Raw genomic sequence first — 27,034 nt, forward strand, 5'->3', positions numbered from 1 at the left:
ATCTTACAAGGGTGCTAACTGAGCAGACTCCCAAAGCTTCTCACAAGAAAGAAAGAAACCACAGCAATTTAAAAAGCCGAACTTCTTCCTGCTTCCCCTGGGGTTAGTGAGACATACATACATATTTAATGGAAAGTTTTATCACATTTTCTTTTATACTGACTTACTGGCTGCTGAAGACCAACACAACTCAAAAAAAGCACAATCCTTCACCATCTCTTTACCAAGCCAGTTATGTAGGCTTACTTTAAACACAGAAGACTCGATATTTAATGCTTTCCTGGATTAAATACTATGGCTGAAATACTAAATGTATTCATACTTTTTTTTTTTTGTATAGAAAAGGATGTAAATAACCATTTCCAACAAAAAAAAAGGAGGAAATGTAAATAAGGCATCTTTTATACACATGTGCCATTAATACTCTCAGAGGAAAATGTATCTAGCAATCTTACATGGTTTTTCCACAGACTGCTGCTTTACAGAAAGGTGATGGAATAAGCAATTTACAAAGTTGCAGGACAGACAATAAAATGTATGAACACAACAAATTACCCATGCAAATGGAGCTGTAAGTTTTAGCAAAAGGCAACGAGAAATCAGATCTATAGTTTGGCTTTTAAAATCACTTTCCCTATGTTAGAGATATATTTAATGCACAATATATGGTGTTTCTGTTCTCAGAGAAAATGTTTTGTCAACAAAACTTACATCTAAGTACATAGACAACTGTAGTTTTATTATTAAAATCATTATCTGCATATTTCACATAAATGCTGCAAGAAATATATGCATTTAAATTCACAATCATTCTACTTTTTAGAGAAAAATTACTTAAGTATTTCGGAATCACGCTACATGAGATTGCCAGAAAGATTAAAGGCTTTGATCTCCTTAACTGAATACTCTGTCTCTCTTATTGGAAAAGAAAATAAATTAGTTCCTATCAGTAATTCCCAACCATTCCTTTGTCAGACTGTAATCCCAAACAAAGAACCACAGATAACAGAAATAATAGCTAGGTAAACAGGTGACTGGTACACAGCCAGAATGTCTCCTACACTTCCTGCCTCTCCTGATACATTTTCCCCAAGGAGTTATTTCTGCTGTGTGTATTTCTTCATACCTATGGCAGTATCTCTGTGCAGAAGTTTTGAACATTCTGAACATTGAAAAATCTTGGTGTAAGTGCTGGAAACCTCAAGCAGTGATCTGGACTGTAAATGAGATATGGGTATTAACATCAGTTTGGGGCTAAATGCTTTGTTAGAGCCTACATCCTCCTAATGGCCAGCATCACACACTTACCTGCTCTGGCTATTGGACTAAGGCATGTCCAAACCATTGTACAAAATCTGTGGCAGCTGCTTCCCACCCTGCTGCATTTTACAGCTACAGATCCTACACAAGCAACTGCCTGACAGACTGCTGTGTTTCAGGCTGGAGGGAAGAACTGGGTTATCCCTAAGGGCTGTGGAGCAGGTGGCAAGAGCAGGCTTAGAGCCAAGTACCCCAGCAACACCAAAAGGCAGCCACCCCAGGTCTTCTGCCAACTAGCACGTATGCCAGCAATAACTTGCTAACAAATTTACATTATCCAGTCATCTCCTTTTCTTGTGTGCCATTAAATTAGCAGTATGTCAAACACCTTAAGGAAAATTATTTCAGACAACATACCCCGTTCTGTCATAATTATATTATAGGTGCTCTAATGGTACACACCTTTGAAAACGCTTTATAAGCAAAAACACACCACACAAACAATCATCTGTAAAGCCCAGGAGGAACTAAAAATGAAGAAGTCCTCTATTTAATTGCAAATAATGTTATCCGATCCAATAATTGTTTGCTCTAATATTATTTCAGAATTAAACCTGGGATACTGTCTAACCTGAACATTTTACAAAGGAAACATTTCCTTATCAATGAAATATTATCTACTTCTACTAGGATAAGAGAAAACCATTTAACTAATGGGAATTTCTAATACATGGTTGGTATAGCACTCTCTTCATTTCCCCTAAGTGCCAGAATAGTACATATCTTGACTACTTTACTGTAAGACCTATCCCAATGGCCCCAACCTTCAGCAGACAGCCTCCTGGAGTAGCACACATCTAGAAGCAAATGACAGTGACAGACACACTCTCTTTGAAGACAGGACACTTCTCACCAAGCACTCACTAGAGGGGAAAATGTGGAGGTGCAATGAAAGAGGAAATCATCATATGTATGGCTGTAGAAAATGGAGATTTCATGTGACAGTACTGTAACGAGCCTGAGAGCCAGCTCTTGGCCATCCCAGGCAGGTGCATGCCACAAAAATGCAAATCACAAGCAGCATCATGAAATGACTTTATTTGTACATTATAGATATAAATTATACACACACATACACCTGCATATGTGTAAAAGAAAATGAAACAATGTGCACAATGTCTTTTCTTTCTCCAGCATGAAACCTTTTCACGTTATTCTCTGCCACAGCTCTCCCAGCAGGTATCTGCTGTGTGGAAATACCATCAAATTCCTTGAGGTTTTAAATATGTAATGTAACTGTGCTTTTTAGGAATGCAAGGAAGGAGACTGGTGTGCAGTAAAATATGCTTCTTGTTTTACACACCTCCCGCTGTGATAGATCATTACAAGGATACCAACAGTCTGAATTAGATATGGTGGCACTGTGGTGGGGTTTTAAATGAAAAAATAAACCAGATTTTTCAACAGCTTTACAGTCTCTATTTTTGGTCTTCACTGAGAGATATAACCTCACAGATTTTAATTAATTCCTAAATAAAATGCAATTTACAGGGTTTTTTTAAAGAGATTATCCCGTTAATGTATAAAACCTTGACTATGTCTAGTATTCTATATATCAGATATGCATTACAAATTTTCAGAGAGATTTTAAAGGTCTCACTTATATGGTGAGTTAAGGAAAATAGAGGTTTACTAATTTCAGCAGGGAAAGCAGAAATACTGAAAAGTGTGAGGTTGGCAAAGTACAAAACCAGTAACTTATGACAGCAATTTAAGCTGGAGTGCACTATATTTTCTTCCAGGGTGTTTATGGGTTTGGTTTGTTTCATCTCTCTGGGTTTTTTTTTCTGCTCACGAGTGTCCCCACAGTAGCATAATGAGATGACTTTGTCCTGTTGAACAAGTCACCCCTCCCCGTACAATGACAGCACACAGAGGAATTAAGTCACTGAAGAAGACCTACTTTTAAGCCTCCAGGAAAGCTTACAAGGGAGTGGTTGGTGTAAGTTCATTAAGTTCTTGCAAAGCGCCCTAACAGGAGGATTTTTCATTGCACGTATTTGCATGTGTCTGTATCACTGCAAACAGGGGGATTTTTTGGCTTCTTGTACAATTGCTGCTCTGAAACAATAAGTGTTTTGTTGTGTTTGGTTTTTTAATTACAAATACTCTGTTTATGGGTAAGTGGAAAATTAGTAGATCTAGACCACTTTGGATGCTGAGAACAGGCTATGACATCAAAACTTTTAAAAATACAAGCTTATATCTTGCCTGAAAGGCTAGAGTTATATCTTCAAGTATTTAACAAAAACAACTGGAAGGAAAATATCAGCATATTTTTCCCCTTCAGTTAAAGATGAGAACAATTCTCAGGCCTTAGGCCTGAGTCATCCTAAAAATACCTCCTGCAAAACAGCTTCAGATGGCAGCAGATTTTCTTCTTGCTTTCTCATAAATTGCAATCTCTCTTACCTTGCTGCATAAGAAGACATTTGAAAAGCAATTTAGAAAATCACTTTGCATTGGTTTTAAGATGGACACAAAGAATGATGTCACTTCAATTATTTTTTCTTGCACTGATCATCTAGATCAGGAGCAGAAAAGAAAATCAAAGTGACAAAATATTCTTTAGCTGAAGCACATTAATGCAATCAGTCTGTATGCACTGGGCAGTATTACTGAAAACAACTGTCAATGTGTTTTTATTTGGGGGGAAGAGGGGTGTGCACGGCTTAGGAAAAATACTGATGAAAGTACAAAATGCTGTATTTTCCACCACTACTTAAATTCAGAGAGCAAGTGAAAGGAAGCTGAGTCCCTGCATGAAAATCTCTGTGTTCAGACCACTGAAACCCGCCAGGCTCATGTGCAAGTAACAAAGTGCTTCACATTTCACTGGATGAGAAGTGTGCCTGAAAGCATTTATATTTAAATAAATTCAAAAAACAAATTAAAAAAAATACCCTGAGCCTGACAGGTGGTGCAGAATGGCACATTTTATGAATCATAGAATGGTTTGGATTGAAAAGAGCCCTTAGAGATCATTTAATTCCAGCCCCCCAGCCACAGGCAAAGACACTTTCCACTAAACCACTCAAAGCCCCAGCCAGCCTGGCCTTGAACATCTCCAGGGCTCAGATTTGACACGGAGGACCTGAGCCCAGCCCCACATCCATCTGAGCCATTTCACACCTCCCCAGAGGGAAGACCCTCTGCTGCTGGAAGCAGCAGTGCCCATGCAGTGCGGGCAGGGCAGGAAGGGCAGCCACATGAAGCCAAGGAATGACGCAAAGATGATGCAAGCTTGGAGCATTTCCCAGATGGCAGGTTCCCTTGGCACGGGAGGCAGTGTTCAATCCCAAGGCACCCTGCCTGCAGCTGTGGGTACCCACATGGGACTGCAGAGCATGCAGAAGCGCCCACGCTCCACTGCAAGGGGGCTGTGATGCTTGTCTTTCCCTTTTGCTAGGAGGAGGAAAGGCTCTTTACAACCTGCTAAAACAAGAACTCCACAGTCCTAATGTGTTTTGGTTAACTGAGATGAATCCCAAGACTTCCTTTAACCAGCTCATTAAGAAAAAAAAAAAGAAAAAAACCCCTAACCCAAAACCCCAGAGTCTTGTCTGTACAAGGAGCCCATTAGATTAATTGGGAGGTGGTGCAGCCAGTGGGATGCTGCCTCTTGGGGAGTGTGGAGGCTCGGCAGGCCCCTGCAGGTTCCCGCACTGCAGGAGAGCCTCCAAACCTGAAATCCATCCAGCCAAGCCGGGGTCCCAACTGCACCCTGGGCATGGCAGCACTGTCCCTCTGTGCTGAAGGAGAGGACCCTTCACCCAGGGGTGCAAGGGCTGGCAGACACAGGCAGCTGAGAATGCCTTTGATGGCCCCAAGTTTCCACCACCGCCCTCCTGCCACAAAGTGAACGAACGCCTTCAAAGCTGGCAGACAGCAGCGAGAAGGCATTGCACGAAACCCACTGGACGAGGCTCTCTTCTCACTCAGATTTAAATCTACTTTTAATTAGAAACCACTCTTCTGTCCCCATACACTTCCTTTTTCCAGTTTAATGAGGAACACTCAAGATTAAAAGGAAGAGATCAGATGAGGAAAGACAGTCTTTTCATCTTTGTAATTTCATACTGTGGGAACTTGACACTTTTTGGCGTATGGTTTGTTTTGTGGTTTCTCCTTCCCAGTTGGGGCTTAGAGAATCACAGCACCACAGCTTAGTGAGCTGCGAAATGCTGAGCCTAATAACTGATAGCATGGATGTCCCCAGCCTCTCAAAAATTCAAGGTAAAACAGTTTAAATCTCAGTTTGTCCAGTACTACTGGGTCTGAAGATTCTGAAGATTGTTTGTACAGCTGTAAGAGAGGGGGCAAAAAAGACCTCTTAAAAATTATTTAAATTCAAAACTCTTAACATCTAGTAGGGTGATGCTGCAACAGTCATCCTATTAAGAGCTATAAACTACCTTTTTAAACATCTAAAATGAGACTTTAAATAATTTAAAATGTTCCACTAGTCATTATAACCTTGACTAATGACCTGTTTGATCAGTTTTTCAGAAAAATTTGATGCATTTTCATTTTAATGTCAACTTTGAATGCTCATCATATTCCCTGCCATATATAATTATTTGCATTTAAAAATGAAGAACTCATGACAGATACTTTATATAACCCCGTTGAAAACAGAAAATGAAAATCTTCCTTTTACTATTCTTCATTTTAAGAAAAAAAGAGGCTCGTATATTTGAAAATACAATCTATAATCTCCAGTTTAAATTTGTACCAGCAATGATCTGCTGTACTGCATATACAATAAAACAGTCAATGCAAAGGCTGTATACAAATTAAATATATAAAAGCTTTATCCTTGCCATCACATATATTACTCAAATATGGTAAAGGGCTCCTGATGAAGTTGGCAAGGTGTACGTACATAAATTACATAAGCACTTTACACATGAACCCAAACTCTGTCCCTGTGTCATTTATTTGTTACTGGGGAGCTTTCAATCTTGTGTTTGTTTGTTTGTTTCCATGATTTGAATTTTTATTATGAGGCTTCTAATTCATTAAGAACTGAGCACAGGAGGGGGTGGGGAGGAAGAGAATTTTTGGATGACTGTCACCTTCCAGAAGGATACAGTAAACAGCGAGGCACCTGTGGGGAGAGGCACAGTAGCTGCCAAGCATAAAATTTCAGAAGTGTAGGTGAAGTATCTTCAGAAATACCTCCTGCCTGGCACCTTCTCAGCCTGCGTAAGCCAACGCACAAGGGTGGCACTTGCCAGGGCTAGTTCCTTTTCCACCGGCCCCACTAAACCAGGTGATCCTACATCTTGTGTGTGCTTCTGAGAGCACCCAGCTGAGTCGCCAGAGATAATTCCTTTACACATTGCCTCCCTCCGGTACCGAATTACAGACACAAGTACTGATTGCATTCCATTTGCATAGCTCCTAATTAGCCATCTAGCACAATAATTACCCCATCACTATGCTGATCCTACGGCATTGTTCTATCCCACTGCCAAATTTCAGCTGCCTACCTAGGACAAGGTGATTATTATCACTAAAATCTGCATAATAATTACTTAACAGCCTCTAGGGTATTCACTGTTCACAAGTTTTGGCTTTCTGGGTGTTTTTTCCATACCTAACCCAGTGTCACTGTTAGAAGGTATAATACTAAAGCCATGGGTTGCTGTAGTTCACCACCTTGTCCAAGCTGCAGCTAGGAGCACCTTATTACCTTCTGCACTGAGACAGGTTCCCTCCCTTGGCAGTTTACTGGCCTATGATCTGTTGTCCCCAAACTGGAAAAAGGTGAGATTTTCAATGGTATAGATATATTATTTTTTTTAAGTCTCACACAGAAATTAAATAAATGCCAGTGAAATAACTGAAACCATTAATAAAAAAGCAACAAACCAAACTGACAGCTTTTCTACTCACTGGAAACATAAAAAAAAAAAAATACGTGGAGCCCAAAAGATTTCATTAAATTCTGTATTTTCTCAAATGCAGATCCTAAACCAAAGCAACAAACACTGGAGCCAGCCACTCCCCAGCCAAACAGGGGAAAAAGTTTCCATGCATCTGTCTGATACTCCAAAAGCACTTGTTGTCAGCTGCATTGCTGGTGAAGGAGGGCTTGCTCAACACAAAAAGGCACAGAACTGGTTCAACAGGTAGAACACCACCAAGAGTTGGTGTTTCATCACCTGAGACAACAGTGTAGAGGCTTTCTGCAAGTTCTCTGAGGGGTCAAACTTTCTGTAATTTCTTCTTCTATTTCTGGACTTCCTCAAAATCTATTGAGTTTACAAGGCAGACATCAGGTAAGTAGATTCATTCAGGACAAGGAATCTACTGCACCAACAACCCTGTTTAAGCAGAGATTAATTTTCTTAAGATTAGCATATACCCTTAAAAATTTTCTCTTTCCTGAGATTCTAAAGTGTCTACAGAAATGGTTTAAAATACGAGATCTTTAGTAGGACTTTGGATACTGAAGTTCTTACAACTACCTGATATTAAGATGGACAATAAATAGTACTGCTGGCTAAGGAAAAAGGAAGTTTTTGATGACTAACAAGAAACCAAAACAAATCGAAAGCCCACAAGACAAGCCGGAAGTCCAGCCCAACATCTTGCATCCAACAGAAGCTGACAGCATAAGTTAAGGGAAAAGCAGAAGAGTAAATTGCAGATTCTGAAACCAGGCAGCTCTGAAGTGAGCCCCAGGAGCTGTTCTTGAACTTCATGGGTCCCACAGATTATTCCTACATTAGTTTCTCCAAATATCATTTGAATCCATGGGGGCTTTTCATACTGAATCTATGTAAGCTTTTCACATCTTTCTTCAAACTCCAAACGGCCTCATCTACTTGAGTCACAAAAACTGTTCAACAGACTTATGACCTCTGGCAGCTTTTGCAGTGCTATTTTATCCTCTTTGGATGTGGAAGTGAAGAGGGGAAAGACAATTAGAAGGAAGACATCAGAATCGATCCCACTGTTAGAGATGAAGGCATACTACAGATGCTACCATGACAGATATGTTTTTCTGTACTACTGCCATAAATATTCCTAATGCTTTATTTGCTTCTTGAGAGATAGCGAGTATACAGTTGACTTTGCCACACAAATACATGACCCCAAGATCTCATGCCCAAGTGTTAACAAGCAACTCAATTTAAATGAAGAGTTTAAATAATTTTCCTGTGGACATCACTTCACATTTATCTGCCCTGAATTTCATTTGTCATTTTTGCAATTTGGTTGCACAGCAACCTAATGTCATTTTGAAATCCTTTACAATTTCATTTGCATCTTCATCTTCACCTCCCTTGATAACTTCCATCAAATCAGTAACACTGTCATTTCACTATTCCTGCTCTTTTCCTGGATCACTCAAGCGAATGGGAATCGACAGTAGCACATTTCTATTAACTGTAAAACAGAAGGCAATGTTTGTCTGCTAAGGAGCAGGTATTGACTGCAAAATGTGTAAATATCAGCCTCTCAGTAAATTTACACACAAGGGATTTTTCTGCTGGGGTATGTTGGGGGAGCTCACTTGGTACTGTGTCTTCTTTAAAACTTGGCCCTTATTTCCAACCTGTCTTTAAAATCAGGAGTGCCCAAACACTGTCATCCCTTCACCAAGTACAGCCCAAAGTATAAAGCACCTCTGGGTCACTACCTCCAGCCACCCTGCCCACTCCTTCCTCACCAGCTCCCACCTGTGCTGGAGCATCTTCGTGTAATACGGCAACAACTGGAGCGGCTCTGACACACAGCTGGGGCCTTTTCCGTGCTGAAGGGCAGCTGCCTTCTTATGCTATGCAGTAAATCCCTTTCCAACAGGGCTGCAAAATCACACCTTCGAATTCAAAATCACTCTTTTAACATGACTGAACATTAAACTCCAAGTCAAAGTTTTTCATTAACTTGACTAAGGTTCTCATTTTTTTCTTACTTGTTTTTCGAAGAACTTAGAAAGTCTTAATGTCAGTCTAACACATGAACTGTCATACTAGCATCAGTGAGTCTTAGTGCTCACTGAAAAAAACCAAAAAATGTAAAAATCCACAATTCACTTGCTATACTAGACCTTGCTCTACAGACTTTGTAAGCTTATTTTTCCATAGTAATTTTCTATTTTTGCCCTGAATTTCACATACCAAATAAAATGTTACTAGCTACAGCTTTAAAGTGAAAAAACAACATCAGAAACCTGATTCATAAAATGAAAAACACGTTTGAAAAGACAGTCAGTACAAGCTGATGTAGAACTAGATGTACCTGAAACACAAAACTTTAGCAAAGGTACAAAGATATGACATTTTTATGTTAACAATGCGCTGCAGCCATGAACAGGGGGTTAGCCACTCTAAGAGGCTTACAAACCAAACAGCCCTAGGGAGTTCACGTTCTTTTCTCTGTGCAAATTACAAATTGGTAGTAATAAATACACATATGAAGCCAATACCTCATTTCAGTGACTGATTTTACTGCTTTCCTCTATCTGCTCCCATTCTCCTTCAAGAGTCAAAAACTAGGTCTAATGTATCCCAATGAGCACTTGGGTCTTTTCCAACCCATGTGCTATTCCTGACAAAGATGGCAGGAGTGAGGATAAACCATCTCTCTAGAAACTGATCATGCCCCACCCGGCTTTAGGCAGACCCTAAGCAGAGCAAGTTAGCTGTGTGGTGATTACCTACATCACCCAAATTTTCCTGGACACACCCGAAGGAATGACTGGGGGAAGGAGGGGACCAATCAGCAGGCTTTCAGTGAGGAAATCAGGTGTGCCAGGGAGATGCTCAGTACTGAAAGGACAGCTCACATCATTATGAAGGGATGATTTCTGGTCACAACCACACACCAGCCTGCTAAAGCTGTGCTCAGCTTTAAGCACCAAGCTGGTTACCCTACAAACCACATGAGCCATTTTCAAGCTCCCCAGTGCTTCTCTTCTCCAAAAAGATTTCTGCTTGGAGCAGGATTGTGCTGGTCCCAAAGTACTTGTTAAAACCTGTCTCCAGCACAGCCAGCTCTGTCTCTCCTCCTCCATGCCTGCTCCAGCTGGTCCAGGGAGCCAAGAGGGGAGGCTGGCCCCAGGGCCACCACTGCTGCAGCCTCCCTGCTCCTGGCCCTACCCACAGGCACCCTGCCCAGCCTGGCTCACCCATAGGGACAGCAGTGCCCTTGTCCCTGACCACTGCAAGAAGTGCTTAGATCATACAAATCAAGTAAAAGGGAATGGAGACAACTGAATTTATACAGAAAGGGAATAGAACAGTGAAATCTTTAATAAATCATCCAAAGCAGAGTCCCAACCAAAATGATTTTTCTTTCTCTCTTTTCGAGGAGGGCTGGGAGTTTTAAAAATATTTGCCCTAGCTGGTAATCAACATGAAATCTGAAGAAAAACCCTGAAATGCCGTTTCTCTCCCCCTTCAAGAATAATAATACATTCCCTCTCAGGAAATAAAAGAAATGAGTCTGAAGTATCTGGCATTCCTTTTTTGATTATATCCAAGATACCCTTGGATAAGAAATCAGCTCTTGAAAAAATATATCCTGGAATACTGGCACTGTAAATTTAACTCATTGACTTTTATACAAAAAACCCTAACCCTAGTTATTAGAAGTAGCTGAGAAGGTTTTGTTGAGTAAATAAATAATAGAAAACAAATATGGCAGTGACGATATTTAAGTGTATTATTATTGTGCTATGAAGTGTTTTGAAAGATGAAGAAAAAATTTTATACATCAATTCACATTCACCTCATCCCACAAGAAGTACAGCTTCTTTTGCTATGGAACAGCAAAAGAAGCTACTATGAATTGTTATTAAAAAAACCCCAACAAGTAAAATCTACACCAATCGAAAACCCAGCCCTCTTCCCCTCTTTTCTAGGCTTAGCGGTGAAATTTTCTTTCTGTACTTGCAAGCTTAGGAAGATAATTAATGAGCTACTTCTTAAACACCTACGAAATGATGGCACTCTGCAATGTGAACATCACCCAAGTGTTTTTTTCTCTGTTTTATTTAGAATTCACGCTCAATTTTGTGCTGTCTGATTGAAGATGAGGGGGCGGTGAGGAACGTGGGGGAGAGAGCCACAGCAAGCTGCTGCACACACCATCCTGATCCTGCATTTGGAAGTGAACAATTCATCCTGGAGGGAGCTTACTTCAACAACCATGTGCCAAAGTGAACATCCAACAATATCAAGTCAAAGAAATTTTTTTTTTTTTGGCCTTTAACATAAAGATTTCACATTAGTCAACCCCATGCCACAATAGCATAGAAAGAATTACATCCAACTTTATTAATTAATTTACAGTAAGATTTTTTTTTGTTTTGTTGGAACAATGACTTCTGGAAACTTTGGTGTGTGGGAGAAGAGATTATCAGAATGTGACACTTGAGTAAAACAATGAAAACAAAAACCCAGTAGAATGTCCCGAAACTGCTTTTTGGTTTTGTTTTTATTAAGTTTGTTCAGATATTTTCTTGGTAGCACTAAAATTAATGATTCAAGAAACAGCCCCAAATTTCCTGAAGTATTCAGATTTTAAAGGTTGCACCTATTTACAGAAGTTTTGGTTTTTTTTTTTTCCCAACAGCTTAGCTAAAATAAATTGCTACTTGAAGTTTCCATGTTTCCTGGCAGAAAAAGGCTAACTGAGACAAAAATTGTACATGGTTAATAGGAAGAAAAGTAACACTGGAAACTTCACTTGCATAAGGAAGGGAAGGAGGACAGAGAATAAAGCCAACTGGATGACCTCTCTTGCTCTCTGATTTCTCTTCTCTGAGGAGGTTCACAGTGACCTTTAAACCACTGAGTCTCCCAGGCCTGAGCACCTGGAGTTGTGTTGAGGGAAAAGGCTTGGCCAACTTCTCACTTAAGCTTACATCTTGAATGTTTGAATCAAGCTAAGAAATCACAGTGATGGCCTGCCAAGGAAGAAATGTTGCTTCCCTAGGACTTACTGTTCGCCACTTATAATCTTCTCCAAATTCACTTTGTTCGTTGTTAAAAATCATCACACAGAACTGCCGGAATGACTGGATTTGCTAGCGCAGAAGAAACAGGAGAATGGCTGGGATTCGTGCTCCTCAGCCTCTCTCAGGTTTTCTCTCTTGCAAACCCCTCCTCAGCCAAGAATCACAGCAGCAAGACCAAGTTTCTCCCACCTATTGTCACCAGATTCAACTGCTGCTGATATTTAGGGCTGTGAGTCGTGGGCATCCACCAAATGCACAGATCTGTTATTGCCCATGTGAACTATAGTAGGTCAAAGGCTTCTGATGGCTCTGACGTGAGGGAGACCTCATTTTCCTCTCTTTCTTTATGGCTCTCAAAAATATAAATAGTTTGCTCCATGTGGAGACTGGTGAGAGAAGGAAAGGACATAGGAGAAAAAGGCAGCATAAAAGATAGCACAGGGAAAAAAAAAATGTTATTAAGTACAATACATGGCATATAAAAAGAAGCTACATTGTAGAAATGATGCACTGAAATGGTTTGCTTCTTTCGCTTTCTTTTTCCCAACAAAATGATAGATCAGTTCATATTTTGAGGAATCTACTTAGGAGAAATCACAGCAATTATGAAAATACTAAACACATGATTTCCCATTTCCTTTCCCTTTTTAACAAAACACTGGACAATATTTTATCAGTGATTAAATTTAATTAATAAATACTCTTACAGCCGATGACCTGATGCTTTCATATCTTTGGCAGTCTTTCTGTACAGCTTCTACAATTCACAAATACAAACTGAATAATCTTGGGTTAATCCTGAGACAAGACTAACCAATTTCTTATAGATTGTCAAGTATTTGGCTTTTGGTTTCATGCTGTAGAATACATTTTAAGCACAGAATACTTTTAGAGAGACAAATAAAAGAATAAATCAACCAACCACATCCAAAAGTCAACAATACACCCCACACCCTTTCTGTTCATATCAAGTTTATGGTTTAGGTGTTTAAATACTTTAGTTTTCATTTAACCATTTTAGTAATTACTTCCAACCATATTAAACTGAGACAGTTTTATTTTTAAGAACTTCCAGAAATTATGCTTTATTCAAATTGAATACTCAGCCACTATTCATTAACAACTCAAGCCAGGATTCAGTAACAGAATCCAACCTTAATTACCAATTATCAACTAGATAAAATTTTCACACCCCTATTAGATAATCTTTAAGATTTTGGTGGCTCTAATTTCATTACCTCACATGCTACAGTAAACAAAAGATTTGGAAATTATCACTCCAAATTTAGCACAAAAGCAAGGACAAACCCAGTGGCACTCAATAAATACCCCTTGAAAAATTAGGATTTAAATATGGAAAAAGAGACAGAGTTTGAAAATTATTACCAGGATATAGTTCTGAGCATGCAGATAGTTTAATTTCCTGGCTTAATTCCTGGCTGAACTACAGGCTGTCATATGGTACCTTTCGAGTCACCTCCTTACAGGATGGCTGGAGGAATGCAACCCAACCAGCACATTAGCAGCCTAAACTTTGGACTATGGGAAAGTGTTTGTACCTGGAATGCTGTGTTACAACAAGAATGCTAAGGTAAAAAGCCACAGTCAAAGCACTGAAATACATAAAGAAAGAAATAGGTCAAATCCTTGTACCTTTTTAAACTACTCATAACATTCAATTTATGACCTTTTGGTCTGTGGCGCTGAAGAACTGACCTGCAGGTCTTGATGACTCTCTGAAAATAACCACATAGCACATAAAGTTCATTCCTCAGCACTTTGCTGGTTTATTTTTTAAATTCTTTGTAGGAAGGGTCAGTCTTGGCAGATAAAATATTAGGCTGCTTCAGGAAAAATACAGACAATACAACTATATCAGAAATAAAAAAAGTTCAAAGAGCAATACAAATACTTACAAGCCTGCAGATGACTCCCAGTGAGAAGAGTCTGAAAGTTTACAGCAGCTTCATTTACAGAGAGGTGAGGAATATTTGAAATAAGGGCATATTAAACAATAAATGATACAGGGAAGGTCAAACTGAGCATTAGTGAAATAGAAGACCAAAGTGAAGCTTTGTAACTCTTCTTAGGTCAAGTTGTAGGTCTTACGAGTTGAACTTCTCACCAATTTTGTGGTACCAATTTATCTCAGCTCCCGTTTCCTCCCTGCTTTCAGGCAGATATTTAAAATGCATGTGTTTGAGATTTAGCTTTCCCACTGCAAATGAATTAATTGATCAATTCTATTTGAGAAACACTTCAAAACACAACGAGATATGAGCTCCTGGGTTTTTGTCTTGGAATACTGAAGCTGGGTATTGGGGAAACTCAGCACTTTCTTTACTAAGAAGACACCCTAGGTAAGGGAAAACAGATAACACTCTCAGTGAAGATCAAATGTGACTTTCGGAACACCATCCAGCTACTAACTGCAGTGCCTAAATATTAAAAAATCCACAAAACAAAATACCACGGTCCACAGCTGGTTCTTGCAAAAATGCCCACTGAACTCCTTGTTATTCTCTCTTAGAAACACTTTACAGGAGTCATTTTGAGACAGGATCCCAATGAATCACTCTGAATTTGTTATAAAGAACTGAGGAAAGAGTTAAAAATAATTCTGGTTGCTTTAGAAACTGACATCCTTTGTTTTGCTTGAGATGAAATACCATTACATGCATGCAATACTCTTTTAAACTTGCCACCATTCCAACAATAACTAAAGCTATTCTAAGAAACTACCACCCAAAAGGAGATCACCACAGAACTACAGTAAATTTGCTATTGCAAAGCTGGATTATACTTGCAACATTACCAAAAATGCTCAGCCAAGCCTAGCTGGGAGTGACCTCAGTGTAACCACCAAAACAAGACAGAGACAGTGACTGCTGCTCACCAACTCCATCACAACCACAGTGATCAAACAGCAAGAGGAGTGTTTCTGTTTTCAACAGCAGCTTGCAGCAAAAGGTATTTTCAGCAAACTTGATACTCAACCCAAATAACTAAGATGACATTTCTACACAAGAAAATTAAAATACAGCTCAAATTTAATTAATAAAGTAAACTCATGTGGTTTTACCATGCATTTTTATGGTTGCATCTCACCCAAATTGCAAACTTGTAGACTGATGAATTCACATTCTCCTGTTTGCTGATACAAACACTTCAGCTGTAGTCAGAAGCACACCTCATCACTGACACTTTAGTATTTCTTTTAAACAATACAGACTTTTAAATTTGTAAGCTGTTTCAAGTTCCACCACTTTATTTCAAACCATCTCAGTTAACATAATTCAAGCATGGAAAGGAATTTTTGTTTTGCAATAATTTAGGTTTCACAAACCCATTCCCAGGCCCATCCACGCTGAGTCATCTCCCACGCTCTCCCCTCCACCTGACAGCCACCCATGGCCCACAAGAACGCAAACCTCCTGTTTTGACATCTGTCCTTCTCCAAATGAACCTAAAAGGACCTCTTTGAACCAACCCAGAGAAAATATTTAAAACAATGTTTTGAAACATACTGATGTTCCAGTAATAGCCATGCTTATACAGTTTCCAGTGCTACATGTGACAATATATATGACATGACTTCTAAGTCTTGATCTGTCTTAACGTTTTGGAGATTGTTCTGACTAAAATGAAAAACATTGATAGGCAAAACGAAGCTCAATATTTTGCAAACTAAGCTGCCATGTCTCCCTCTACATATGCCTATGAATGTACACATTTTTAAGAATGCATAATTAACTGTAAGAAAATAGTTCTCAGAAACCAGAAAGCTAAAGTATTTATATCAAAAGCTGAATCTTTCTCACTCTATCTGCACAAATAAACCCACTGAAGCTGCCAGCTTTGTCAAAGTGAGCAAGATTAAGTTCTAAACATAAATCAATTTAAGCAGTCAGAAATTTACAAGTACTAAAACTGCTTTCAAATTCCTTGCAGATTTTTACAAAATGAAAGTCATTGACATGTCTCTGGAAACAAAGTTAGTATTTTCTAAGGCAGCATTGCTACCACATTTCTATTAGGGACATTTAAAAACTGATGACAATGCTGGTATTTCTAGATAGCATTGCAAGGGTAGCTTAAGGGGAGTGGGGGAGATGGTGGTGAAAGGGGATACCGATCTTACAACTACAATGTCATTTAAAATCCCAAGTATGCATCCACACTGGTCAGTCAGATTTGCGCTGCTCTGATTTGGTTTAATTTTGTTGGAGTTGGTTTTTTTGGTTTTGTTTGGGTTTTTTTTCTGGTTGCTCTTTTTTGCTTCCAAATTTTGCTATGTATTTATAGCCAGAGAAAGTAAAGTGACTTGATTTGTGAGAGGCACTACAATCAGATAGATCTAAGATAAAAATAAAACTCATTATCTTTAAGGTTGCTCTCAAAAGTCAGCTATCACACTGGCATCACAAGAAATTAATTCATCAGTATATTTTTGACAAGCATAGTTTTTTCCTCCGAAAGGTCATTTTTCTAAATTAAGCTAAGTATTAAATATCTTTGCTGTTCTGTCACACATCTCAAACTTAACTCCTGAAATGTTTTCACAGTAAAATCAAATTACATTTGAAATAAACATATGAAATAAAGTTTCACATGCATTTAAATTTGACATTTGTACCATGAGCAATGTAAGCAAACACTAAGGCCTGTTTGTACATTTTATAAACTACATTAATGGAAAATGTGCTTACTTGGTAAATACAGTATAGCCTAGTTTTGCCCAGAAAGCGTCCTTGTTTTAGAACTCCCCTAAATGCACACTGTTAAGCACGAGAGGCAGATCTGGAAATCAATGCTGCTCATATCACAGTCTGCTAGTGAAGGCTTAGGACCGTATTTACTGAGCATGTGCCAGAATCATAAAACAGTTTGGGTTGGAAGGGACCTTCAGAGGTCATCTAATGCAATCCCCTGCAATGAGCAGGGACATCTTCACAAGATCAGCTTGCTCAGAGCCCCATCCAACCTGGCCTTGACGGTTTCTAGAGATGGGGCACCTAATACCTCTCTGGGTAACCTGTTCCAATCTCTCACCACCCTCACAATATAGAATTGTTTTTTTATATCTAATCTAAATCCACCCTCCTTCAGTTTAAAGTCATTACCCCTTGTCCTATCACTAATGCTCTTGTACAAAGTCCCTCCCCATCTGTGTGGGCTTTCCTTACTGACCTAGGGAACACAGACCAATATCCTGCACCCTGTGCCCTGCCGCATGCCACCTCTACATCCTCCCCTATCTTTCCCCTCTCTCATCAAACAGCGCTGGAATGGAATCCACCAGAGCTGCTGTCCAGGACTTTGCTTCTGACTCCTACCCTGCCTCCTGAAGGTGCTTTGCTGGGCTCTTTCAACCAGCAGGGACAAAGCCTTGTGATGAACTATGGAAAATACCCACCTCTCCCCTTCCGCGTTAGGAAAGGAAACCTACCCGTAACACCGACCAGAAAAAGCAGCTCCACAGGATAAAAAACGGGAATCCTCTGGTGCCAAGCACACATGCCAAAGACAACTTCTCTTTGTGAATAAACACAGCACAAAGAACAAAGGTTCTCCTCCCCTTTTGCACCTACTGGAGGTTCCTCTGCGATGAGTGGATTTTCTGCAGCGCCTGCCTTCCTGGCAGGCGAGGGTTACAGGAGTGTCTTCACTTATGTAAGTGCATTTCTTGAGTACAGAATTACCCAACACACCCAAGGCACTCCAAGGCGTTTTGTTTTGTTTTTTTTTAAACAAAAATCAGTTCCTTTCCAGCTGGAACATTTTTCAAACCTAGGTCCGTAAGCAAAGCCATAGAAGCGCTCTGAACGTGGTGCACAGAGACCCTCACTATCACAGTAAAAGAGATATTAATTTCTTGGCAGCACAAATCTCTCCCTATGTACTGAAATGTAGGCTGAGCTACAGACTTGCAAGAGACCTCGACATTCACAAGAACCTCCTCCATTTTCACCTGTGCACCTATTTTCCTCCTACAGAAGGTCATTGAGTATCTGCTGAACATTCCTTCCAAAACCACAGAAGACACCTACGCCAGCAAGCCCCATCACCAGGAACAAACACCCCTTCTGCCATCTCACAGCACAAAATACTTGACTGTGTTCTTCCTAAATTAAACACTTCAACTCATTTTGAAAGAGAAAGAGTAGGATACGAAAAAACAAGAGAGTATTTGCCCAGGAAAAGGCAACGGGGCCTTCTGTGGGGAGATACCTACAATTGTTCAGCTGCAATAACATGTAGAAAAATCTAACTCTGCATTTGAAAGGCCATCAGTGAAATCAAATACAGACCTGTCAGGCAGCACTGAATAGACCACAAGAGCCTTATTACCAGGATTCATACCTACCACAGTTTTCTTAAAATACCTTCTGCCTCCTGAACAAGTCTTCAGCTAAAGGCCATTCAAAAACCATGGAAAGCTTCCCTTTGGGCACACATTCAGGAAAAGACACAGCAGGAACATTCTGTGTAGGTACCAGTCACATCCATCATCACTAGGTCTGTGCCAGGCAGAGTGAGACAGAAATCTCTGATCACATGTTGGTAGAAATAGGCCTTTTTTACTGACAACCTGAATAGTTAAAAGCATGAAGGAATCCAAATCATTCCAATGCTGATGTAAGATTTTAATCACACACGTGGGTTTTTAATCACACAGGTCTGAAGGAGACATGGGGAAATCACTGGTGTTCATATCACAGTCTGCTAGTGCAGGATTAGGAGCAGTGTGCACAGCACATATAAAAAGGAAAAAAATACTTAGTCCCTTTCTCCCAAGAAGTTTAACTTATCCATACTCTTCAAAAATACTGTTTCCATTTCACAAGCACTGCAGATTCCCAAAACCCGTATCTCTGCTCAAGACCCTACACATCCTGACAAAGTCGCTGTGTCTGTTCGGGTGATGTCCATTCTTTCCCCAAACACTATTTTTGATCAGTTTATATGAAGCAAAATGGTGGAACTCCACAACTATAGCGGGCTTGGAGGTACTGTAGAATTTGCTTCCTTCATTGCTATGTTATACCTGATGACAGCTTAGAGGTCTGGAACAATACCTTAGGAGAAAGGAAGACGTGAAACATACTCAACCTGCAGCCTGCTCCTTGCCATACTCCCACAGCGACCTAGGGCTTTGGGAGAGTGCATCAGTAAGGAAAGCTCCCCAGGTGGCCCTCAGGGCTGGTGGTGATGTCTGGGCAGCTGCACATCACCACCAGAACTGCTGCAGAGATGGAAGCAGAGATGAGCATTCCCACATCTGGCCACCACCTCGGCTACAGGAAGGGTGAGAAACATTCTTCCAGACCCCCAAGATACTGATGGAGCCGTGAATTCATCATGTTGAAAGGATGTTGACAAATATATGTCCTTGTCATTACTTGAAGTAGAAGAAAAAGGTTAAGTTGTCTGAGAGGAATTAAATGTTTTAATAGAGACAAGGACAAATATGAAGTCGTCAGGATGCAAAAAGGCAACCTCCATAAAACTGTTCATGTTTTAATCTATGCAACCAATAAAGACACAGTAAAAATAACCATGCTACACTCTGCTTGAGTGCTGTTGACATAAGATCTATGGGAGAGAAAATAAAAAGTAAATAACCAATCAGTCTGCCATTTCACTGCTGATTGCTGAAGATACACAGCAGGAAATGATACCTTCTGTCTCATACAGATCAACAAGACTTAGAGAGAACCAAAATTTTATTTCTAATATTTCATTTCTAGCTCTGATTTGACATGGTTGGCCATGTTAATTTACAAATTTTTGCTTTACATCAGGTCTAATTAATATTTAAGTAGTAAAATTTGAAAACAAACAATGCAACAGTGAAGCTTCCTCAAGGCATAATGCCAAAGAAAACCTGAAGGCTGCACTAAACCACGCTAGCAAACACATTTTGGGAATACCTTGAACAGGCCAATAAGAAACTCTGTGCTGTATTATCAAAGGGGCTTTAAGTATTATACTGCAAATCCTGCAGAACAAGAAGCAGATCTAATATATCAATCCATACGCTCTCATCTGGAATTTCCCCTATAAAAACTAGGTTTTAAGAAAACAGGTTGACAATAAATGTCAACTGGAGACTAAAATGCATTATATAGCACATTATCCTCACATTTATCCCCAAAACAAGTAATGTATATCCATAAAATCAGAGCAAAATAAATTGAAACACATCATGGTTGGGAAACCCACTGTTAAGGCACATGGAGACTTCCTAAATCCAGAGTCAATACTGGGACTCTTACTAAGATATTCCAGCATTTTGAAATCCTAAATTCAATTTTCTTTAATGATGTACTGGTCATTTCTCCTGTTCTAATACTACCAAAGGACACATCATTTATCTGTAGTATTTGGTGGCTGACACCTATCTTTCCCTAAAACTGTAAGCTCCCATGGAGAAGACAAAATGATGCTGCCAGAGGGAATCTGACAAAAAAATAATTTTGACCAAAAATTTCACTACCAAAATTTGTGGAAAGGATGAGCTTCAGCAAGTTTTACACTACAAAATATTTTCAGGAATGAACAGTTTCATCTTTCCTAAAAATACACAACAAAAAACATCAAAAAACATTTCCCAAAGCTTTCTTTCAAGTCTTTTAATAATTTAAACTAGAAGCCATTCAGACTTTGAAAATTCAAATTCAGTACAAAGTCTGTAAAATTTATAACAACAAATTCCTCATTTAATGTAGAGAATTTCAGAAAAACTGAAAAACTAAGAAATATGACAAGCTTTTAGCTTTTTATGGTTCTCTCCCATTAAAGACAAATTATAAAGAAAAACAAGGTCACTCTTCTAAAAATAATGTCAATGCTGTCCTAAGAATCTAATTTCAATGAGCTTTAATTGTAGATGTTTGAGTACAGTACAAATCTACTCTGAAGGTCATCTGACAAACCCACAATGGATGGCATGGCACACACTTACTAGGAGTGGATTTAACATCTATTGCTTATTCCAATCTGTGAGCAAATTTACTACTGTTCAGGGAACTCCTTCTGAAAATACACCTGTTTTAAGCAATTTCAATAGGGATATATTTTGCTTTTTGCACTAACAACATCGTAGCCATTGTAAAGTGACATTTATGGAAGTCTAAATGCAGGGCTTTTTCTTTGTTATACATCCACCTTGCAGGCACACACAGGTGAATATCTCACACGGAATAAATTAGAATTAGATGAAGCTGAAATGCCTCCCCCAACCCCACGCTCCAGTCTCAGGTGAGCATTTGACTCTTCACCAAAATTCAGACAGTGCTCGGGCTGACTATAAAGTTCCCAAGGATTTTAAGAGAAGCAGAAATTGGTCTTTCAATTTTATTAGGAAACCAAAACTTCCTGGCACAACCCCACAACATCTACCTATCTGTGGGAACTCCCTTGTTATTACTTCCATTCCCCTGTGGCAAGAGACTGCAAACCAGCCAAATCTCACACAAAGGTTCACTTCTCCATCGTGGAATCCCCAGGGTGTAGATGAAAGTCAGGACTGACTGCTTTGGAAAATGTCCAGGCACAGAGCAGTAAAAACAGCAGGCAGCAAGTCACCTACCAAAGCCCAAAATTCCCTCTTTTAAGGTAAGAGGTAAAAAAGGAAGGGGATTCTTGTTTTTGACCACATAGCTCAGTGATGGGAAGGCAGAAGAGAATGCATGGGATGATGATGGAGAGGTGAGGGAATTTCTGGTCCCTTAGAAGTGAGGGGAAGTCTGGTCTCTGGGTTTAGGATCTTGTCATGGGACATGTGAGTTTGATACCAACATCCAACACAACCTTCCTGCGTACTTTACAGTTTTAGTCAATTAAACAAGATTTCCACACTACAAGAATTAATTGGAAAGATAATTATATTCCTAAGGAAGATAGTGGCTGCACACATGAAGACTTACAAAGATATTTAGATACTTTATTGCCAACTACTTTCATAGAGATACCCTAGAGTTAACCCCTTGCCTGCCCTCCAGAGCCTATCTTCTCATTTACCAGCGCCATTTCCAATGATACACAAAACTTGAAAGGCAGCTTTTTTCACTATTTTAGAGAATCATGGAATGTTTTGGGTTGGAAGGGACCTAAAAGATCATCTAGCTCCCATGCCCCTCCAATGGGCAGGGAAACCTTCCACTGGACCAGGTTGTTTAAAGCCTCATCCAACCTGGCCTTGAACACTTCTAGAGATGAGGCACCACAGCTTCTCTGGGCAACCTGTGCCAGTGTCTCACCAGGTATTATTACAGCATCCAAGAGTGGCCACAAACTCCTCCCGCCCTGACACATTCTGACAGGTAATACTAACTAGTGAGACCAGAGACTTCCAAAACAGCTAATGAACCAAAGTGCCAAACCAGAGCTCTCTTAAGCCTGGTTTTCAGCAGGGAGCTTTCAGACCCCATCAGATTGTCTCAGAGTGGGCCCACACAAAGCTACTGCTAAAACCCTTTTGCAAACACAACTGTTTTGTATGTGTCTCCTAAATACAGTGTAAACCAATTATTGTACAGACAATGCAAAACTGGGGTATTTAGAAAGTAGCCTCTTCTTCCAACTTGTAGTAATTAATTTCAAAATCAACAATCTTCATAATACAGTTGAGAATTTTCAAAAGGCCTTTGTGACGGGTTTTAACTAATTCATTTTCCCATAGAAACTGGTAATCTCCTGCCAATTAAAACAGCATTCAGCTAACTCAACTCTCAGGTGTTCCCAACAATCACACTCATAACTCCTAGATGAGGTAACAACCCATTTCAATCTGTTAGAAAATGATCTTTAAAGATAAAACTTAATAATAAGTCATAAAGCCCTGATATTTATCTTGCAATGATGATAAAGACATATAATAAGCCATGGATGTTCAACCAGAATGAATACTGTGTTCAGTATGAAGCGGTTTACAACCATATACTTTATAATATGTAAAACCCAAACAAGTAAAGACCGAAACAGTATGGTAAACCTGTAGAGGGTCTCAAATGGACACTTAGACAACACCAAAAGAAATCCATGTGGTTCTTTAAAGACAGCTCTGCCTCCCACCTGACACATCCCCTCTGGCTGAGCTAGCTTCATTAAGATTCAAAAGCCTTATCCCTGCTTCTCACTCTCGCTGTACTACCCACCTCCTGGATGAAAGACAACTTGCGAACGTTTAGGATCACTTTTGGTAAAATATACTACAAAAATGTGCACCATCAGATTTAATATCACAAAAAAACTTGCAAATATGGGAAGATTTATGCTTGGTGTTCTTCTGAAATCTCCCTCTAAATAAATTCCATGGTTGAATTGACATTTAGGCAACTCCTAAATGTCTTTTCATACCATAAGCAGGACTGGATGAAGCAACATTAACAGCTGATGCTCCAGTATGTGCTGTGTCCTGTCATCTATCATCTCCAGGGCCATCAGCACTGCTGGGGGTTGTAATCACATTATGGTCCATAAGAGACAAATGAGCAAAAATTCTTCTTAATTTAAAATGCCATTAATTCCATTTAAACTATATTGACTGTAGTAAGGGTCTGCCATTTTTAAACAATGCAAAAACATGTAATTCCCTGTGACAAGCATACATATACCAAAATAAAGATACAGAGATAGACTCTGTAGTTCCATATCAGGGAAGCAAAAATATGAAAGATTTACCTACACAACATCGATTTACACAAGTCATAAATCCAGGGAATTTCAGAAGGGCTTCAGAAGTGAAACAGATGACATGGCATGTTTCCCTTCCTTCAAGGAGGGATTACTTACTGAAACCCTACACTGTCAAAGGTAGCAGTGAAAGTAGCAGCAATTAATGCTCTCAGCTGCATTTTCCCAGCCTATGCAAAATAATTTTATGGCCAGGCTTCATCCATCTTAATTTGTTTATAATTTTGCCAAGGTAACTGCGATTAACTTATCAAGTTTCAGGCTGAACTACTTTGGGGTCAGGAGAGATGGAAGGAAAAGAAAAGCTAATGCCAAGTCATGTGTTTCCCTCAGAAACCCAAATAAATATCTTGCTGGTAATGCAGAACAACACCGAATTTAAAATAAACAGGAGTCAATTCCTATAGCTGAAACAACCAAAACATAAAGTTTCTTTATCTCTTGCAAAGTAGCAGTCAGTATGAGCAGTCATGTGCAGAAACCAGCTGAATTACGCATAAAACCCCTTCCTGTACTCTTTTACTTCTAGAAATGCAGCAGAAGCAGTATTTCCAGCTTCTGAAAAGTCAAGGTGTAAGCAAGTTTGGGGGCAACTGAAGATGTCTAAATGCAAGCAAAGTTCTCATATCCAACCACTTCCAGTTCTCTGAGCAAACAACAATCACTCATGCCCAGAGAGCACAGAGCAAATTTTGCAGGCTGCTTCAACAGGTACTGGGCCTGCTTTGCTAAATAAACACTCCAGCAACAAAACTATCTACCAAATTCCCCACTGGAAGTTTCAAAACCAGAAGGCACCAGAAATGGCTGCAGGCATATCTTCCACCCTCCAGGCACCCCTGCTTCCCAGGCAGGGAGCTCAGAAACTGATTCTCAGCTCCTTCCTGCACCACCTGGAGTGAGCTGAACTGGTGCATAACCCTGCAGCAATAAACCCCAGCGTCTGGCTCTCTGTGCTGCCCCTGTGCTCCCACAGTTCAATACTGCTCTAAGATTTGGCTTTTTGTGATGCCAGCTCTGACTTCTGCTTTTTTAGAATATCAGCATGCGAGCACACAGGTAGCAGCCAGGCTTTGCTAACTAAAGCAATGACGCTCTACTCAAATGTCTTCATACAATAAATGCTCAGCTTCCGGAAAACTAGCTTGGTTGGGATTTTGTTGGTTTCCAAGTATAACTGGGAGGTAAAGCCCCTGTCAGAGCTATAAAACCCAGTGGTAAAGCAATACTACAGCTTTGCCTATTTATACAGCAGTGTCCTCACTTCTGTGGTTCAGAGTTCTCGTAGTCCATTTCTGTTTTTTTCACAGAAATAATATCTGAAAAAGTGAAATGCCTTTTCCTCCATAATGGCCTTGAAGCTAATAACTATTTTAGAGCAATTCCAGTACAGTCGGAAGCTGTTATTGGCTGTTTATGTAACAGTGAATTAACCCCCACTGACACCTTTCAGGAATTCAGAACCACTGCGCACAAAATGTACTTTGCGAGAGCTTGTTAATATATGGTAAGTGCAAAAGCCGTCTCAATTCAGAAGACTGGCTTTCAAAGCAAACATGCTTAACCTGCAGTTTCAGTCATGGAAGAAATTACTCAATTAATTGCAGGCAACAAAAACAACAGGGTTGTAACTAATGTACAGTATATGCTCTGTGGGTGTAACGCAAGCTCATTTCCCAGTAGTATTCTCTTTTACATTTCTTACCCCACTGCTGGAAAACTGTTTAAGAATGTTAAATTCACTTAAGACTTTTTCACCACACACATCTGTTTTCTGGCTATGAATATTATTATTAACACAGGTAGGGGCTGCTCTCTTAAGAAACATGTTTATAACACAGTAAATTTGGAGACCAGGATTTTTCATACTCAGTTCTAGACCAGACATCATCTTTTCCAAATTTAAAATCGAACATCAGAATTTATAAAGTTTTTGCCTGCTCTAATGACATCCTTGCAGCGACAAAGAAGACACCGCGGCAAAAGGGTTCAATAAATCCTCACCTGCTTCTAGGAATTCTAGCAGGCAAAGAGTAGTGAGAAGATCAAAAGCACAAGAAGACCCCACCAGAGTTGACTGCTCCCACTCTGACACTAAGGAAGAGACGGTGTAAAATACTAATATTGATTAAAGATAACGGAAAGGAAACTTACCCAAGCAGACACTGATGCCTTCTCCCGTCATTCCTTCCATTCATGTAAAAGACATCTGTCAATGATTTGATCTAGGCTCGGTATCAGCATAGGGCTGGTACTTGGACTCGCTGCTTAAGAGATTCTCAGGGTGTGTTTATGTGCACATCTTACGATTAAAACGCTGACAACTAAATGTGATAATAAAATATGCAGATGAAGATCAAAAGAATCCCCTTCCAGCACCTGCCAGGCAATTCTCAGCAGGCACTAGGAATGTCCATAAGGAGGGATGCCTCCCGTTTCCATCGAGGCCAATTCCTCAAACCCACCTCCCTCAAGCCCTGCAGTATTTTTCTCATCCTGGCCCCCATGCGAACGCATCTAATCCTCTTACCCCGAGAGCCACCCCCGCTCCCTCCCTCCCAGCTTTATTTTATTTAAAACGATGCCTGCAACAGCCCGGAGCTGCCCGCCGGGTCACCCCCCCGGGACACCTGGGCGACCCTGCCACATCACGTTAGGCGCCGCGGAGTGACGGGTTAAGACGTAATCTGTCCCTCTCCCCCGGCTTACGGATCCCAGGAATCCTCCCCCGCTATCTCGCCATGGCAACGGCACCACCGGCAGGGCGGCGGGGCCGCCGCTTACGCAAGAGGCGCGCGCCGGGCCCCGCGCAAGGCCGGGCCCCCGCGGCGGCCTCGGGGCGGCCGGGCCGGGGCTGCGGCCCGCGGCTCCTGCCGGCGTGCGGGGCGGCGGGCTCGCCTGCGGGGTGTCCTCCTCCTCCCCCCCTTTTTTTTTCCTCACCCTTCCCCCCCCCTTTTTTCCCTCCTTTCTCTTTCTCTTCTTTTTTCTCTCTTCTTTCTTCTCCCTTTCACCCTGGATACTTTTTTCTTTCTCCCC

General features: G+C 40.3%; 1 protein-coding gene across 1 annotated transcript in view; it reads right to left on the reverse strand.

The window, feature by feature from the left end:
- Positions 1-17,887, reverse strand: part of HIVEP1 (HIVEP zinc finger 1) — a 71,248-nt gene extending 53,361 nt beyond the window's left edge. The window contains exon 1 of the mRNA XM_050970363.1: positions 17,748-17,887. Coding sequence (XP_050826320.1) covers positions 17,748-17,817 — 70 coding nt within the window. The 5' untranslated portion in view covers positions 17,818-17,887. The remainder of the gene's footprint in view (positions 1-17,747) is intronic.
- Between the last annotated feature and the right edge of the window lie 9,147 nt (positions 17,888-27,034).

The sequence above is a fragment of the Serinus canaria genome, chromosome 2 (assembly GCF_022539315.1).
Source record: "Serinus canaria isolate serCan28SL12 chromosome 2, serCan2020, whole genome shotgun sequence".
Taxonomy (NCBI): Eukaryota; Metazoa; Chordata; class Aves; order Passeriformes; family Fringillidae; genus Serinus; species Serinus canaria.